Source organism: Lagopus leucura, unplaced genomic scaffold (assembly GCF_019238085.1).
Source record: "Lagopus leucura isolate 7727_CA_CO unplaced genomic scaffold, USGS_WTPT01 Super-Scaffold_100008, whole genome shotgun sequence".
Lineage (NCBI taxonomy): Eukaryota > Metazoa > Chordata > Aves > Galliformes > Phasianidae > Lagopus > Lagopus leucura.
In genome coordinates, this window is record NW_024962265.1 from 5,137,097 (window position 1) to 5,156,524 (window position 19,428).

A 19,428-nucleotide genomic window follows, 5' to 3' on the forward strand; every position below is an offset into this window, starting at 1 on the left:
CACCATGCTGAGATTCCAATGTTTCTGGTTCTGTTTCTAAAGAAGAGAGCAGTTCCTGTCTTGCAATGAAGAAACTTATCTTGTGTGTGAAATCTGTTGGTGAATGAGAACTGATTCCAACTGATGAGTACAACAGTAAAACAGCAATTAAGCTGATGTCTGCTGAAGTTAAGCAAGCTTGCAATATATTTCTGAAGAAGTTGTACTGTATTAGTAGGGTATTGTGAAAAAGCCTCTTAAATTGTTTCATTGTTTCACAGAATCACAGGCAGAGGCTGGAAGGGACCTCTGGGGCTCATCTCTTCTAACACCATTGCTCAAAGCAGGCTTGTTTACAGCAGGTTGCTCAGGGCTGTATTCAGGCAGGTTTGGAAGATCTCCGAGGATGGAGACTCTACAACCTCACTGGTCAATGTGTGCCAGTTTTTTTATTATCCTCACATTAAAACTTTCATCCTTATGTTTAAATGGAATTTGTTGTATTTTAATTTGGGCCCATGTCCTCTTGGCCTCCTGTTAGACATCGCTAAAGAAGATCCTGGCACCATCTTCTTTACTTGCCCCACCACCTGTTTGTACACATTGATAAGACCCTTCTCTTTCCAGGCTGGACAGGCAGCTTTGTCAGCCTCTGCTCTCCAAAGCTTGATTTTGCTACTGGTGAATATCAGGGGTAGAGAGTAAAGGGCTTTTGAAATGTCATTTGTGAAAGATATGTTCCTGTCTACATTAATTTCTGTAAACATGATCTTTTCAGAGTCTTTTTAAATTGAAATAGTGTCTCTCCAGTTATCTGCCATAAGAAAGGATTAATAAAGGAGGACATCTCAATTTTTCATTACCACCTTTTTGAGCATCTATGCCCTGAACCCTGTTTCTGTACTGTATCCAAAAACTTGTCTGGCAGATAAACAGACGCAGGAGTTCACTTGCACAATGGCTGAGGATGTGGTAATTCATTTCAAAACCAGTTATTTTAAATCAATAATTGTTACTTAGGGAAGGCAAAAAGGAAACAATGATCAGATCCTGAAAGAAAAGAGTAAGGGTTTATATAAGACAAAGAGAATGTGAATTAAAAATTAAGGAGAATTAATATGAGAGTGTGAAGGAAGAGAATAAAAGAAGAAGTAAAGGGGAAATGAAGACAAGGCAGCATAGGATATAAGTGACTGTTTGCGTTGTAGTTTCATGTGGATGTCTGCCCAAAATTCAGAATGTCTTTGTGATACAGTATACATGCATAATGACACACTTTGTTTAGAATGATTGCCGGTCAGAACAAGAAAATATTTCTTGTTTCTCCTACATGTATTATTTTCTATACCTTACCAGTTCAGTGACCACCCAAGGGAGACCCATCACAGAACTGGACACTAGAATGCTCTCTCCTCAGCCTCTCCTTTTGCTGTACTACTTCCACAAGAATTTTTTTTTTCCAAAAGCTGTGACAAGCAGGTTTTTTTTACAAGCAAGTTTTATTGTAAGCAGTACTTTTCGATGTTTAGGATCCCAGTTATTCTCCGCCTCCTAGATGCAGAAGAACAAACGGACCAAATGAGAGCTGGAGAAGAGGTACTGAGCAATGGCTCTGATTTTCTGACTGCCGTTGATGGAGAGCCTTCTTCCTTCTGGGACAGCACAAGAAATATCTCCCCAAGGGATGTACACTGACTGAGGGCTTGGAAAGGTTACAGGGAAGGAATGGTCCCAGACAGAATGGTGGCATTTCCAGTACCAGCAGGCTGGAGTGTTCACATCACACTTTTGTGTGGGTATAGTCCCACTGACTGCTCACAGATACCTCCACAGCACTTTCAGAGTTTACAAGTTTTGAATCTGGTAGAGTCGGTCCAGGGGAAGACGAAGGAGGATGCTTAGAGAGCTAAGCTCTGCTCCCATGGAAGAACATCCAGAGAGACCTTATAGTGGCTTTTCAGTATGTAAAGAGTGCCTACAAGAAAGTTGAGAAGGGACTCTTTACTGGAGAATGTAGGGATAGGACAAAGGATATCAATTTTAAAGTAAAAGTGGATTTGGATTAGATAGTAGTTAGAAATTCTTTACTCAGAGAATGGTGAGGCATTGGCACAGTCTGCCCAAAGAAGTTGTGGATGTCCCATCCCTGAAGGTGTTTAAGACCAGGTTGGATAGTGCTTCAGGCAAGGTGGTCTAGGAATGATGTCCTTGCCCATGGCAGGGTGTTGGAAGTAGGTGATCTTTCAGGTCCCTTCCAACCCAAACCGTTCTATGATTCAGTGACTTGCAAGCCCAGCCTATTACAGTTCAACTCACATCTCAGCATGCCGTGATGCCGTGCTTTAAGGGCAGATTAGGTAGTAATGCCGTGAAATTGCTTTGATGCTATTACCCTGATTTGTATGCATTTATTTACCCTGCCACAAAGTATGTAATCTAATTCCAAACTTGCGGTTTTCCCCACTTTTATAGTCCTCTATTCCAAATTTTGAACAAGCATTCCCAAACTGCAGATGTGGAAGTTGGCCCCATCCTTCAAAAGGAAACCAGAGAGTCCCAGTGTGCCATACCAACATGCTAGCTGCTCGCTTCCTGGTCATTATGCAGGCAGTGTGAGAGCTCAGCTGTCATTGTCCTATATGAAAAATGAACATTGAAATTCTTCTGATAGTTTTATAGCTATTAGACATTTAAAACTGTTTAATGTAAGTGACTTATTTCGGAGAGCAAGAAAAGCAGATTCTGGCAATTTTGCCTGTGATATCTCTTCTATCTGTGTTGCACTTTACTCAAGATTTACATAATAATGGGCAGGGAAGTGTTGTGGCACACAAACCAGTGCATATTAGTTCTTAGTTGCTTTCCCAAAAGGCTTGAAAATGCAGCGGATTTAATCTAGGTCAAAAAAAGAAAGAAAAGAAAAAAAAATACCACTTCCATTTTGTAGGCAGAGGACATTTATAGAGAGCATTTGTATTCACAAGGGTATGGGAATGACAGAGTGCGACTCCTCCAAAAGAGCTCCCCGGTGCAGCTGAAGGCTGACAGCAAACTAGGACTTGTGGCCAATTAACAGAAAGGCCGTCATAACTTGCAAGGCACAGAGAGAAAAAATTGAGCTCCATGGGATCATTTTTCACTGGCCATTTACGGAGCTTTTCCAAGCCTGCAGCATTTGTGCTGTAATGCAACAGGGGCGGTTTGGGGCACACTGGGGCTGCTCTGTTGCCTCCCTGGATGTTATAAGCAAACAAAAAAATAGAGCACAGAGTAGAATTTGGCACATCCCATTTGTGAATCCTTATAGTGTATGAGCCCCTGCCTACCTGCAGCTAATGTATTAATATTAGAAGTGGCATTGCTCTAATATGTGCTGTCATTAGAGTGGTGTTTCAGGTTCCTGGCTGGTGACAGGATTGGTAATAAAGTTTCCATCAGGGTGCCAATTATATCAAACTATTAGCAAACCTGAGCTAATTGGGAGGTGGCATCGTTAAAGGTTGATTTCTGCAGCGTATGGCAATTCTATCAGGGATTGCTTCATCAGTGGATCATTGCCATCATGCTCAAGTCATTCCACATACAATAGAGCAAGAGGTGCAGGTAGGAATCAAAAATGCCTTAGCTACCTTCTTTTTCTGTTCAGCAGAATTGCAGAGACAGTTGGATTTTTATTTTTGGAAAGGCTTTGTTTTCCTTTGTCGTGAATGTCTGTATTTGCTATTCAGCCAGCCCCAGTTTTTCTCCATTTCTGTATAGAATCACCAAACCAGAATCTCTAAGGTTGGAAACGCCTCTGCTACTATTAGAATGGTGTCTTTCACTCAGGTTAGCCTATTGCACTAAAATCCATAATAGAGAGCCAGACAAGGCTTCCATTGAATGCAGCAAAATTAATGAATGTGAGATGCTCACTGCCCAACGGCACCTGAGCTCCAGCAGCAGTAGGTCTTCGCAGTGCCTTTGGTGGAAGAGGATTTTTGATGTCTTCATTGCCTTTTGGAAAAGGACAGTGTAGGTTGTGGTGTGTTTTCTGTAAATCATTCTGTTCAGGCAGCTGTTTGTGATTTACAGAGCGCATCATTCAGCACTGGGAACAGCTGGAATGCAAGAGACCCTTTAGAAATGCAGTCCTGTTAAATCATGGGTGTAATGTTTAGATTTCAATAGTGGAAGAGTGAATGTGAAAATCAGGAGAGGAACATTTGGAGAGGGTGGGAAAAAAAAAAAAGAAATCCTCCTTAACTTAAAATAGCTTGAACAGTGCAGCATTGACAAGAAGCTACTGTCCCAATTGAGATTCCAAGTTTGTATGAAGCCAGCACCTGTTCTGCTTGCAAATGCGCACACAAAAATGAGCTTCATTCACAGAAAGAAAGAAACATAGCGGGACTTCACTCATTTAGCCTTCCAGGGCCTTCAGTCCCTTGATCTGTCAGCCCCTTAGAATTCAAACGCAACCTTTAAAGGAATTTTCAATTCACAACATGATGACTTTGTTGATGTCCTGAATGTGAATGTATTTTGAATTGAATTTGTCTGCCAGGATTCCATTACTTGCTAAAAGAATACAGAGTTCAATCATCAGATAATCATTATAGCTGTTTTGAAGTGTTTATTTTATTAGTCTAGAAGGTAAAGCAAATTTCATACTTTTAAGTTGTTACAAGCTTTACAGACGCACTGATAAGCTCTTGTATTGCTATACCCTATGGTTAGGGTTCAGATACTGGCAGCAGGTGATAATACGTGCAACACAGCAGAGATCCAAACTGACAAATTTTGTCAGTTGAAAACTACAAAAACTCATAAATCACACTAAAGAATATCAGGGTTCTTTTAACCTACATTGTTTTTCTTTTTTTAATTCTCAAAAGTTTTATTTCCAGGAAATTGCAGCACATTTTTCTTAAAGCAAATCAAAAGCACCATGCACCACATACGATGACAGCTTTTAATCCCCGTCTGCATCTGAGGGTTATTTTCTCCTATGGGTACACACGGATAATTGCTGGGAACTTTAAAGTAGGACCCTTGTATTTGTACTGGAGGCTGTGAGGAGCGTTTTCACACTCAAAGCAAGATGGAGGTTGCCGTATTCATTCGAGCATAAAATCCTGGCTGAGAGATTAAGCCTCTTACACAGATTTCAATGCCGTTAAAAGCCGACACGGAGCGCATCCACTACATCTCCAAGAGGAGGAGAGCTTCCTTTTGTACATTGCTCAAAATTAAGGATGTAAACAGCTCTCGTGTAGTAATTAGTCTGCGCTTGAACTGGGAGAAAGTGATAAAAATACCGACGTGGCTGAGCTCCTAGTGGTATCTGCACTGGAGCTTGCAGCCTAGCAAAGGGGAGAGACACTGTAAGGGAGTGCAATGATGTAGGACAAGGCACAATGGCTTTAAACTAAAAGAGGGTTGATTTAGATTAAATATTAACAAGAAATTCTTTATTATGGTGGAAATGAGGTACTAGAGCAGGTTGCCCAGAGAGGTTATGGATGCTCCATCCCTGGAAGTGTTCAAGGCCAGATTGAATGGTGATTTGAGCAACCTGACCTAGTAGAAGATGTCCCTGTATGTGGCAGGAGTTTGGGACTGGATAGTCTTCGAGGTCTAAAACCTTCCCAAATCATTCTGTGATTCCCTGAAGGCACCAGCATAGCTCTGCATGTCCACACTGATTGGTGAATGGAGTTGAATGTTTCACCAGTGCTTAACTCAGTGACAGAAGTTCCAACTGCAGTAGGTCACCAGCAGTTGTTTGAAAAAATCACCTTACTCATCAGCAGAATGTCATTTTCTGAATCATGAAACCACAGAATCATTAAGGCTGGAAAAGACCTCTAAGTTCATTTAGTCCAGCCATTTCAACTGTCACCAGTATTGCTCACTAAACCATGTCCCTAGCTACCATATCTACCTTTTTTTTTCAAAACCTCCAAGGACTGTGACTTCACCACCGCCCTGGGCAGCCTGTGCCAATGCCTCACCACTCTTTCTGAGAAGAAGTTTTTCCTAGTATCCAACCTGAATCCCAACTCTGGTACAACCTAACGCCTCTCATCCTATTGCTGTTACCTGGGAGAAGAGGCTGACCCCCCCATTTCACCACAGCCTCCTTTCTGGGAGTTGTAGAGAGCAGTAAAGTCTCCCCTGATCCTCCTCCAGACTGAACAATCCCAGTTCCCTCAGTCACTCCCCAGAAGATTTGTGCTCCAGACCCTTCACAGCTTCATTGCCCTTCTCTGGACACGTTCCAGAGCCTCAGTGTCTTTCTTGAAGTGAGGGGTCCAAAACGGAGCACAGTACTCAAGGTGTAGCCTCACCAGCACTGAGTACAGAGGGATGATCACCTCTCCGCTCATGCTGGCTGCACTATATCTGATACAAGCCAGAATGCCACTGGCCTTTTTGGCCACCTGAGCACACTGCTGGCTCATGTTCAGCCAGCTGCTGAGTAATACCCCGAGATCTTTTTTCTCCATGCAACTTTCCAAAAACTCTGCCCCAAGCCTGTAGTGCTGCACGGGATTGAAGTTTACTGGTGAAAGCTCTGCAGTATGTCACCATTCCACAATGTGCACAGATTTCTTCCAGAAACCCAGTTTTTCTATCAACAAATAATTACACATGTGGATGTGGTGTTGTGAGAGTCCTTGCCGCTTGCTTTCTTTTTTCCATGCCTGATTTCTGAACAGTTGTGTTAGTGAAGCTAGGGCTGCACCATTGCCATGCAATCTGTTGCTGACATCTTTGACGGTGACTCAAGCAAAACTGTTTTCAGCCATGAGCGAGGCTGTTTATTCCTGTCTTTGTCTTGTTAAGCAGGTTCCTGTTAAAAAATAAAAATAAAAAAATCTCCACCTCTGGTGCTAATTGGTGCCTTTGGCAGACTGAGCGGGGGCTTGTGAATTGAATGTGTCATGGAAAATTGAATGTGTCAACTCTCTCCCAACAGTTGGGACCTCTAGGTCTTTTTCTGGCACTAAATTTTCTTTGGGGGAAGAAAAAAAAAAAAGAGAGAAAACATACTGAGACAAGAGATCTTTTTCCTTTTTCTGATGAGGTGTTAAAGTTGAGCATTGTGGTGTATATAGCACTGTGTTTTATCAGCAGAAGAATTGAGAAGCAGGGTTGTTGTCTGCCACTGTTTTTTGGAACCCCAATTGCTTCTATCAGAAGCTGCCCAGCACTGGGTGGCAGCTTTTGTTCAGTCTATTCAAGCATCTGGCAGGATAGCCACGGAGTTGTTGCCAATGTCCTTAAGGAACTGTAGGGATCTGCATGATTCATTCATTATCTTTTCTAGGTACAGTGCAAAGATGTTGTATGACAGAGTTAATGCCGTTCCAGCCCAAGTCTAACCAGCATTACAAAAGCAGAGATTTGCTGCTTTGGCAGTACTGGCTGTCAGCATGAATTCCTGTTCCTTCAGTCAAGAAGATTCTAGCTCACATGGAGTTAAATCAGAGTTAAACTGAGCTGATTGAGAATAGGTGGAACCATGTGCACAAACCAATTCACCTTATAAGCTGTCCTAAGCAGGAGCAGAAGAGGTTATCAGTGTCAGGTTTTGAGGTATGTGGATGGCAGAGAAGTTTAGCTAGAGTTCAAGCTGCTGTCATATTTGCTGGGGATGAAGCCACAATTATGTGTGCAGAGGCCTGCAGAGAGGAGGGTTGAGTTTGTTTTTTTTCTTTTCTCTTAGGAAATATACTTTTTATTTTCCAGTGGTGTCACTGATTTGTCTTTGGCGATATTGCATTTTCTTAGGGAAAATGGTGAAGAGTCCTAGTTGTCCTTCAGCAGGGGCTAGCTACCAGTCGGACAGCACACATTAGCCCTGTTTTTTCACACAGCAGTCCTCCCTTCCGGTATTTCTGCAGAAACAGCTGAATTTGGTACTTTCTCTTATGGCACGTGATACTGAGCCAAAGGGGTTTTACACTTAAGGCATCTTCAAAGCTGTGTTGTTGGAGCTGCAACTGTGTGTACTTTGGCAGCAAGCACCTCCTCAGGCTGAGCTGCAGCATTTCCTTCGGGATTTTGTGCATGTTCACCTTTCATATTCTAGGTTTTCATATTTACTTTTTTCACCTCGGCCTTATTGTCAGAAAGCTTTGGAATCGAGTGTCCACAATTCATGTCCGTGCTCTCCCCAAAGCACAGCAAACACTCTGTTGTTTTGTTGTGGTTGTGTAATATGATACAAGGAAAATGAGCACAGGTAGCGATTTTATCTATCTGCATTTTCAGATGTGTCAGTCTGTGAGCTTAGAGGCACCATCTTTGTCACAAGCTGATGATCTGCTGGAAGCATCTGCATGTTTCCCACTATGCTGCTGTTTGTTCCCAGTCTTCATTCAGAGACATTTTTCTGTACTGCACTATTACTTCCCAAAACTGATTCGGTGAAGGGTATTTCACCAGGTATTCATCTTTCAAGCACAGTTCTTTCACGTAGTGCCGAGAACGATAAATCCAAAGATTTCAAACTTCTTATCAGGATAAACCCAGAGAGCTCAAAGCCAAAATGAAACTCTTCAGACCCATGGTAAGGACATTGCAATTCCGAGATCACGTCCACTACTTGATATTATTTTCCTTGAAATCCTCTCTCCTGGTTAGAAAGCTTTATATTAAACACTAATAAACCAAATGGAGTGACAATAGTAGAAGACAGAGACTTTGGACCGGTTAGCAGGACAGAAATACATCATGCTCTTTTGTCAGAGTTGGGCAGTTAAATGTCACAAACTCTGATTTGTTTCACATTTTGATTTTGGTGTCAAACGATTAAAATTTGCCAAGTTTACCAGTGGAATAGAAGATTAAGTAGTACTCTGAGAAAGCACAAGCCCTGCAGGCTGTGTCTGTTTGTAATAGTCATCCCTGCCAAACGGTGATCACTGGAATAATTATCAAGCCTTCTCTTCCCTGAACTGTGAACTTTTAAAGAAACTATTGGTATTATGGGAAGTGTTTCTCCCAGCTGTGTTAAGTCAGCATTACCTGCCTACCCATGTATTATACTGCTTGCAAGCGCTTTTCTGTTAGGGATAAACTCACCGCATTCCAGCTGGGAATACATTATTGCCTTTGCTTGTTATGGAGGTAATGGTCGTCGTTGGCCCAGCTGCAAAGCCAAAGGGAGCATTCACAGTGCAATACACAGCTTGAGCCAAGCCAAGAGGCAGCAGAGGGGGAAATTTGGATTCAGTTTTTCCTTCCGAGGTGCGAGGTGAGGCTCCTGCACACAGCCAGATATCTGCTAGCCATGTTCTCCTGCACGCACATTCTCCTTGGTGCCCTTTGCTGTTATGGCAGTACTTAGAGGCTGAAAAAAAGCTGGCGTAACAGGAGTGACATGGTATTTCATGTTGGTAAGCACCAGGAAGTCGGTGCAAGGAAAGGAGAAAGTATTGCTCCTGTGTTATCTGAGGGAGCAGGAAGGCTAGTGATGAGGGTAGAGAACTGCACTTTCTGTTTGTTTGTGGCATTTCCCTGGAGTTGCAGCACGTCCCTGTCAGTGATTAATACAGTAGGATTGTTTGCTGGTTCATCAGTAAAATCGGCATCATTCTGTTTGATATGAAATAGGTTTTTACTTCAACAGCCACTCCTGCCTCCCAGCAGGTTTCTTTGTCCCAGCGCCAGATGGGTCACCTGACTGCAGCTTCAGAGCTCCAAAGGAATTTGAGACTCGCTTGTTAATGTAGAGATTGCCCACATCCACAGGAAAAGGGCTACACTCGGCCCCAACCTGTTTCCCTTACAGGCAGGGTTGCAGCAGAGTGGGTGCTAAATGGGAATTTTCCTTGTGTTATTCACTGAAGCACACCAGAGATGATCTCAGACTGGTTTCCCTCCTAGTGGAAGTCAGTCGAAGTCACAAACTGCGTCATTGTGCCCAGCACCCCACCTGCAGTGTGGGTGCAGGAAGCCCAAGTTCAGGGAGTATTGGCCAGAGGACCAGAGGGAATGGTTTCTAGCTACGGCAGGGGAGATTCAGGCTGGACATGAGGAAGTATTACTTTTCAGAAAGGGTGGTCAGGCACTGGAATGGACTGCCCAGGGAGGTGGTGGAGTCACCGAGCCTGGGGGTGTTCAAGGAAAGGCTGGATGTTGTGTTGAGGGACATGGTTTAGTGGGAGCTATTGGGAATAGGTGAACAGTTGGACTGCATGATCTTTTAGGCTTTTCCAACCTTGGTGATTCTATGATTCTATGATTCTATGGCCAATGCTCTCAGACACAGGGTTTGGATTTGTGGTGGTCCTGTGTGGTGCCCGGAATTGGTCTTCATGATTCTTAGCTCCTTACTTACATGTAAGGCAAAGCCTCTAAATAAGGTCGTGCCTTAACCTGATTTTCTGCTTGGGATGTAACAACGAATGCCTGCTGGTTTGAGTTTGCCTTGTTGCTCATATTCAAAGCATAATGGGGAGCCTACAGAAAAATATAACCTTATTTACACCGTACAAAGCCAATTGGATTTTAGTTAACTTAATTTCTAAGTGATTACAGTTCACTAACAATGTAGGTGTGCTATAGATGCAGTGCACAGGGGGTGACTTTATTTTAAACCATACAAGCTTTTTTGTATTCATGTCATTCAGGCAGCCTCGTGATAATTCACATTTCCAGCTTTCATAATGTGTTGTTCAACCACTGTTTTTTCTGCCTCCCTATTGTACTCTCACAAATCATACTCACTAATTTCTGAAAGCTTTTCATTTCTCTCTATAGGTTGTTGTTTCGTAACATTTTATACAAGAAAAGCTGCTCTTGAGGCACAGAATGCACTGCACAATATTAAAACTTTACCTGGGGTGAGTACATTTACTTTTTGATCCTAATTATTTTGTTGCCAGAAAATAGCCCTTTTGCTTGAGATGCTTATTAAGTGCCCCACATGACCTTGGTCTCTTCAAGAGAGGGTGGCAAACCTGATGTCCTGTCCTGTAACAGTGCCAGTCCTGTAGCAATGGCATTATCTATAAAGACAGTTGTTCTTCTGTAGAAACTCCCTTGGCTGGAAACAGTGCTGATTCCTGCTGACTGGAGGCAGTTACTGAAGTACAAGGTAGATCCAATTTTTTATTTTTTTTTTTACAGGAGAAGGAGGGGGAGAAACATATGGCAGAAAAACACTGCTCCACTGAGGGTTCTAGTTCCAAAAGGGAGAGAGGAAAAGACGAAATACAGCCAACTTCATTAAATGCAGCCATTGTACACATGGTTTCTAAACAACCAAGTGCATTAGTGTGGTGACTGCACATTAGGGAGCCACAGAGCACAGTACCATGTTGCTGCTTGAACAGAGCCATTCCTGCCACCACCTCTGCTCGGCACCCTTTTCCTGCTGATACACTGCACTGGTGGTTAAAGCAGTTGTGCTTGTGTTAGTGAGCTAATTGTACAACCTGTATCGTATGTTATCCCATGGTAGTACAGATCTGGGTTACAGGTTTGAAGAGAAGAATATCACTGGTAATTGCATGACTTTAATGTGAAGTCTTCTTGTTCTAAGTTTTTCATCTGTTCTGCTGTTTGCAAGCAAATACTTAGGGGACCAGAATGGAAAAATATGAAGAGTGGGGATATATTCCCCCTTGATACATCCAAATGTTCCAGTATATGAATAGAGTGTGTGGTTACAGACACAAGAACAAATTATACAGCACTGTATAAATAAATGGAATATTGTTTGGACTGGCAGTTATGATGGATGGTTATGGACTGATGGCCAATATCTTTTTGAGTTCCTAGATGCCATATGTGAAATCAGACAATATGTGTTTGAAAACTTCATGTCTGGCTGGCCCCCTTTATGCAGATCCTGTAGAAAAGTTACCTCATCTGTCATGAAAGTGACCAACATGAAAATGTTGGATAGTTACCCATGAGCCGTGCTAATTCACAGAGGTAGAATGGAATTCTTCCCTCATTTGAAAATGGAAATGCTGGAAGCAGTGGGAGGAAATCTGCAATGACCAGCTAGCTACAGGAAAATCAATGAAAAATTGTGCCACTTCAGATTTCAGTAAATTTTTCCAGGGTTGATGTCAAGTCTTGTAGTGGCAGTTTCAGTTTTTGAGGATGTACAGGATGATATGCCATCACTGGACAGAAAAGAAAGTGTTGAGGGAGCTCTGGAGCTCCAGCCACATCACAGCATCCCTTGGCTCTGCAGCTCCAGTTGTTGGTTCCCATTCTCACTGCCAGGACATGATGAGCCCTTTGGATGAATGCTCTCTAACCCAATTCAGCTAATGTTGCAGTTAACCCAGCTCATTGTGTAACTGCTCTCCAATGTGCTTTCAGTTGTTTTCAGCTGTGCTGAGTGGGATGGGCACAACAATGGAAGTGGTCCTGAGCTGCTGCAGCATCTCTGTGTGTGGGAGCCCTGCCCTGGAGCCCCATAGTCGATCTGTACATCACTCTCCTCTGCAGCAAGAAAACTTTTGCTTGCACCTCTCCTTCCTAAGCCCCAGAGCTGGCTGCTCTGCTCTGAAAGGTCGTGGTTAAACCAGCAGTTGACTCAGATGGGTAGCCTCCTTTCCTTCCCCGTGTACAAGTAGCAAAACAAACTCAACTTTGCAGAGCTTCTTACTTCGGCAGGGCAGCATTTTCTCCTCTTTATAGCTAAGGAACATGCCACAGTTAGAGAGGCTGCTGCACCTTTTTTTTTTTCTTTTTTTTTTTTTTTTAATAGAGATCAAAACTATAACATTTTTTCCAATGCTGAATCTAGCTCTTGGTCTTTTAAAATGTATCTTTTTTAAGCTCTGTTTTTCCATCTTGAATGTGAAGTTACAAACTTTTCTTCTAAGAAAAAGTGAAAATTACATTCCTGTGACTCTTGGGTATGGGCTGATCTGATCCTGATGCTGCCTGAGATGTTAAGATTTTATTTTGAGAGGAGTTGTTACGCCTAATTCTTAAAGGCACATCTCTAATAAAGAGACTCAAACAGCTCATTACACTAAAGAAAATTAACCATATATTATATAACAGATTCTATATTTTGAATGTGCTATAGGCTGACATTCAACATAAATTGCAATGCTGTTATGATTCAGCAGTATATTCCCAAAATAACCTTGTTTATGCAAGCTATAAAGTTATGGCATACGTGCTGAAGCACTTCAGTAGAGCAGGATTCTCCTTCTATGAATTTTAGCGACTTCCATGCTGTTAGATCTGGCCCACTAAGCAGCTTTCCGTGAGCTAGCAGGGATTGGTAGTGGATAGCCTGTGTGTGAAACAGTCTCTTTCAGAGCAAATGGAAGCAATCATCTGTCAAGGCTACAAGGGATGAATTTGGATCAGGTTCATTTGGGCATCAGCTTGCTTCCAGTAAACAAGATGTGCTGTGTAGGAGCTTCAGAAAGGAGGTGTATTTGGAAACAAAACAATCTGTGCCTTCCACTTGTGCTGAAATACAGCCATGCATCAGATAAGAAGCATCTCTGAACAACCCAGGAGAAAAACAGAGTAACAGGCGGGTGGTTTGTTAGTTTCAGATACGGAATTATGGCAGACACAGAAGCAGGGGTGCAGCAGCTTGCCTGCATTTCACGTGTGCATAGGTATCACTCATCCTGCTGCAAAACTGTGTGCACTGAACGACTGTGAGTGGGATGTTTCTGGTTTGTCTCTTCATTTCTGAAATGCAGACTTGCTCCATGTTGCTCAGTAAGTCAGTTTGGGATGAACACTTACAAAGCCAAAAAAGCATTTTTGTAGCATGAAATCTATCCCGTTCTGTTTAGTTTGGGTGGGTATTTGAGCAAAGCCTGCCATGCTCTGTTTCTGTATCTACTTTCTGTGCGGACCTCATGCTTAACAGAGACATGAAAACACGAAGGCTTTATCTGCTCCTTTGAACTGCAACCCTTTTAGTGGACATGAAGAAAACAAGACCAGACATAAATGATTAATGAAGAATCTTGGAAGAAAATATTGCAGGGTGCCTTGCTGTTTGATTACAAGCCTTGGAATTAGTCAACATTTCCATAATTCTAAACCAATATACACCTGTTTTCCCACTGTGATGTGAAGGCACAACTTAATTTAACAGAAACCCTGCTGTGCTAAATCTCTCATTAAATACCAAGCTAGTTCTGTAATTTAAAGTTGCAGCACCACTATTTTAACAGAATTGCCTTTGTATTATGAAATTAATAAGAAGTTAATGATGTACTTTGCTGTATTCTCTCAGCTTTTTTTTCACAGCAACAACAACAAAAAAGAAAGATAAAGAGGAAAAACATGTCACCAGCTGACATCTCAAGGCTTTTCTTGTTTTAATCATTTTCCTGAGGATAAAATTCATTTAAAGTATTTTTAAAAAAATTTTTAAAACTTTTGGCATAAGCAGGATCAAACATCTTCTTTTTACTCATGATTATTATAATCTCTCTGTTAGACATAATATTCCTTGTCACATAATGGAACTTTTATCTTTCCCCAACTATGCATTTAGATATCACTTGTCACAGTAACATTGCTACTAGGCAGCATTTGAAAAATACAGGCATACTGATATATATGATACATATCAATGAAATAAGGACAATCGTCTTCTGTTTACTTGGCATCACAAGTAGCTTTTATGTCTTGTAAATGAGCAAAATGAATTTTTAGATATATCTTTTCAAGTATAGCATGCAAGCACATAGCTCATACCCTGGCTCCATAGGGATGCAGTTGGCATTATTCAAGCTACAGTCAGGTTCTTCCTGCATGAATGTCAGTATGGATTCTATTCTAAAAGGCAGAGTAGAAAAAAGGGAAAACCTCAATTTGAATGCAGTAATTGGGATGAGATGTGGAACCAAGGTCTTAACTAGTCTCATCTTCATTAAGAATCTCTTGACTTTCATAGAGATGCTTGGTTTCTATTCCCTAAACAAAAAAATCCGGTGAATTCCTCCCATCTAAATTTATTCTGTACCTTTACTTAGATGTAATAATCACAGTCCCCCCACGCTTAAGCACACTAATATGCTGCTTTTGAAAATTGGCTTTTATGCAGAGGCTGTATGCAGAGACTGCTCTCAGCCAAGTTGGCGGCACTGGCATTTTTTAGTTTAGTTTTAACACGCATGCCAGTTTAAGAACAGAACCTATACTATTTGGCTAACTAGTTCATTGAGTAGGATTTCCTGGCAAGAAGTAACTGCAGTTGGGTGATGAGGACTGGTTTGGGCTCTTGAAACCCAGCAGCTGAATAAATGAACATTTTCATGCAGATGCTATTTGACATCAGGAATCCTTTGGTAAAGTCCTTTGGTAAAATCTAGACCCAAGTCTCTTCATAGTCTGTTTTGCATTTAGAATTAGATTCACCTGCCATGACACGGATCATTTGTTGCCTCAGTATCTTTGCTTATATCCTCATAGGAGAGGTTATCACAAAAATAATTAACAGCCTGCACTGATTAAGGTGTCAACACTCCTATGCATTTAACAGACTAATGGTTTACGTGGTTCTTATTTCAAGTGGGTATACATATTCCAAGTAGCAGCAAGCCTGTTGTATTGAAGTTCTATCTGAGAATAGGGACATTAACTGCATCAATCAATTTAATTAAGAGTGTAACAACAGAGAAATACAGTTTTGAGAAAGCTCTTCAAGTTTTAACAGCAAGGTGGAGTTTGTAGGATATAACTGTCTTGTAAAATATTAATGGCCCCTTTTTTGCAAGATGTTGTCAAGGAAAAGATTTTCATTTTTAACAGTGTAAGAATCACTATGGGCTTTATGAAATGTAGTTTATGTGACAGGGAAACAGGACTGCCTTAGAGAAAGCTGTTCCCTAAGTGTTCTTAGAACCATAGAATGGCTTGGGTTGGAAGGGACCTTCAAGTCTATCCAGTTCTAGCCCTCTGTCATGGCCAGAGTTGCCACACACTACATCAGGTTAGATCAGGGCCTCATCCAACCTGGTCTTGAACACCTCCAGGGATGGGGCATCCACAGCTCCTCTGGGCAGCTTTGCCAATGCCTTACCACCCTCTGAGTAAAGAATTTCTTCCTCACATCTAATCTAACTCACACATCTAATCTCACTCTATATTCGTTTAGTTTAAAACCATTCCCCTTTGTCCTATCACTGTCAGACTGTATTATGTGATACCGGTAAAGAAACCTCAGGGATGCAGCTTTAGGGATGCAGAATAAGTGCAGCTACATTTTAAAGAACATAGGTCATTGTCCTGTTGCACAAGAGCCTTCCTTCTGCCCTATGTCAGGTTGATTGCCCGTTGGCAAAGTAACAGCCGCTTTGGGACTTTCCCTCTCCTCTGTAGACCAGCTCACGTTTCACACTGTGTGTAAGGCAGAGGTTATTTAACCTTAATCACAATAATCTATTACAAAAGGCAGGCATCTACAATGGCTTTGTTTGGATCCCCGTACACTCACTGATAAGACAGTTTATCCAACAAGAAGCAAAAAAAAACCCCACATATATTTCTGATTTGCACTTTATAGCATGAGTTCTGTACATTTCTAATGAATATTGCACTTTCCTTTCTTGAATACCATTTTAATAACCAGCCCGCTTCTCTGCTTTAGGCTTTATGAGTTGTCAGTATATGAACATTATGTAAAAATTACCTGTAATAAAAAGGTAATCATCCAGTATGACTTGAATTATAGCCTGAATATGGGATATCAATGACTTTGAGAGATTTTGACAAACAGAAAGGGAATTTAGAGAGTAATTAAGTTAGTTAAGGGCTTGGAGTGATTGATTTATGATGACAAATTAAACTAATTCAGTGCCCATATAGCATGGCCAAGTGCTGTTTAATGAAGGATCTGAAAAGTGTAGAAGTTTTTAAACGATAAAAACAACCAGATGGGAAAGGGAAGAATCCCCAGGGAGCACCTATTTCTAGGAACTGGGCTATAAGACATTGAGTGATGTTGAGAAAGTGAATCTGGCCTATTTCTTCCTTTAAAATACTTCACAAATACACCACTCAATTTTGTAGATTTTGTTAGCTCAGAAGAAGTTATTTTTTGTTATGCAAATACATCACTGCCACCCCTGTCCTCAAAAGATAACTTGCATTGACTTTGCTGCTTAAATAATAAATCACTATTTACACTAAATTCAAATACCTCAATAGAAAGGTTGGATTTGTGTTTACCATTATTGTGAAACACAGAACATAGCGTCAGCCCTAAATTCAATTTTACCTAAAATGGTAAAAACTGACAAATTGACTTAGAAGCATAATGAAATTCCCTGTAAGCAGCTGACCTTGCAGCTAAATGGCAAAATGATAGGTGTTGTGCAGGCACAGGGAGAACGATATGTTGACCAAGTGGAAACAGCTCCTCTAAATTGAGCAGAACATTTTGTTCATAATTATAGTCTCTTTCTCTCCGTGAGGGATGGGGGCCAGATTTACCTTTTGTCGCAGCCTGACCATTAGGATAGCTTTCTGGCATGCAGGAGAACACAGTTCACATCTACACTGGGTTACTTGTTGTAAGGATTTAACTTCCATTTACCCAGAAGAGCCATCACTGCTGGACTCGGCTGAGATTGGAGGTCTCCTTCACTCCTACTGAATCTGTTCTTTGGTGTATGAAAGCATTAATCACTCATGGGACTGAAGGAAAGCAAGTGAAAGGACTCAGTTGCCTAGTACTGAGAGCAGTGACTCAGGAACTGTAATACCTGATTATGAGTCTGTGTTCTAATAAGTAGTTTTATTATTTGTTTTGAAGATACTCACAGAATGGGGAAGCGTATGGAATAATAACCTGACAGGAGTATCCATTGACCCCAAGTCCTGGTAGGAGGAGGTAATTGTTCATCTGCCTTATTCAGGTGTTGATGCCCCATCCTAACCCTGGGGAATGTCAGGAGGACGCAGAGCTGCAGAGTGGGTGGGCTAAGCTATTTCAGATCCTAGCTGTTCAAATCAGAGCCTTGATTTTTCCAGAGAAGCAGGAGCACATCAGCCCAGATGCAAATGCAGTTAGATGCAAGCTAGCTTTTTTCAGATACCTCTTTTGGAGTAGCTCAGGGCTTTTTGTGCAGCTTTGTAATAATAATAATATTGGGATGGAAACTAAGTAACACATAATATTGAATTAACCTCAGGAAGTTTTCCTAATGCGAAGTCCATCCCTAAAAGGCCAAATTGCAATGACATGTGACATTGCTTTGCCTCTAATTTCCATAACTCTGGACAGTTGAGGTCAATACTCTGCAAACTATCTCTGGGTTTTACTGTCCAACTTAGAACATCTTAGCCTGCTTTTCAGTGAGGCTCGAGTATCTGTTCACAGGATATCAATTTCAAGCTGGGTAACCAAAAACCACTGGCAGGACAACTTCAGAATGGAAAACTGCACAAAATTGAGAGGCCATTGCAAAGCTCACCAAGATTTAGGTGGGATGCTTAGCTAGGGATAATAGCCCAGGCACTGTCTTAAGCAGCAATTTATCCTCCTGCTAGTGTTAGCTGTTTTCTGTTATCCAGAACAGAAAGTACAGGTGCTTCAGTCAGCCTCATTAGCACCATGACACAAGCTATTAAAGTTGTCTTTGTAATGAAAAAATAGTTCAGGGAGTCTTCCTAGCCGTCTGACTGCTCCTACAACAATGAAATTAGAAAGGCAAATCATAAACAATGTTGCAGGCGTCAGGAAGTAACATCATTAGAGATGCCCTTGGATGCCATTTACCTGCCTCAGTAGCAATATTTGGTGTCCGTGGAACTGAGTTATGTTATGACTAAAGAGCCAGAGCTTTGTGGCATGGTTATAATAGAAAGACTGTTTGTTCAGCATCCTTTCTGCTGTTGTGTCCAACCCTGTGCGCTATGCTGCTTCTTTCTAAAACCTATGCAGTGTGCTCTGTGGCTCCATGCATTGCCATCGGTGGGTTGAAATGTCTCATTTAGTGCTCGTGTTTCTGTGGTGGTGCCAGGAGCTGAGGCATTCTTACCTAGATTTTCCCCATCTCAGTTGGGTAATGAACCGTACAGTTTAGATGCACTGTGCTTTCGTATGTGCCAAACATGGGATTAGAGGGAAAACATGAGTTTTGTCTTCTTTGTGGTCATTAAAAATCCTATAGTACTTGTTGAAAAAACAACCAAAAATGGATGACTTGACTGAACCTCCGGCTCATAGCTTACTTTGGGCAATTAAATTCTGCCTAATTAAAAATACTCTCTGCAGATCCAGAAGGATAATTGATACTTCACTCATTCTCCTAAATAAATCATCATCTTCATCAGCTCAGATGGGAGAGCCACTGCTTTGTCTGCAGAGCAATCTTTTCTCCTTTTCCAGTCTAGAAAGCATTCCGGAATTCTTTTGGGCACAGGCACCCCTTCACTGTGCAGACATGTTCATATGATTGTTGTGGTAGACATCCAAAACATTCAGGGTCACTGAAATGT

The 19,428-nt window shown here is 41.6% G+C and overlaps 1 protein-coding gene across 17 annotated transcripts in view; it reads left to right on the top strand.

Moving 5' to 3' along the window:
- Nucleotides 1–19,428, top strand: part of CELF2 (CUGBP Elav-like family member 2) — a 367,962-nt gene that overhangs the window by 261,341 nt on the left and 87,193 nt on the right. For all 17 annotated transcript variants that reach the window (XM_042872814.1, XM_042872812.1, XM_042872813.1 and 14 more), the window contains one exon: nucleotides 10,735–10,817. In XM_042872814.1, coding sequence (XP_042728748.1) covers nucleotides 10,735–10,817 — 83 coding nt within the window. The remainder of the gene's footprint in view (nucleotides 1–10,734; nucleotides 10,818–19,428) is intronic.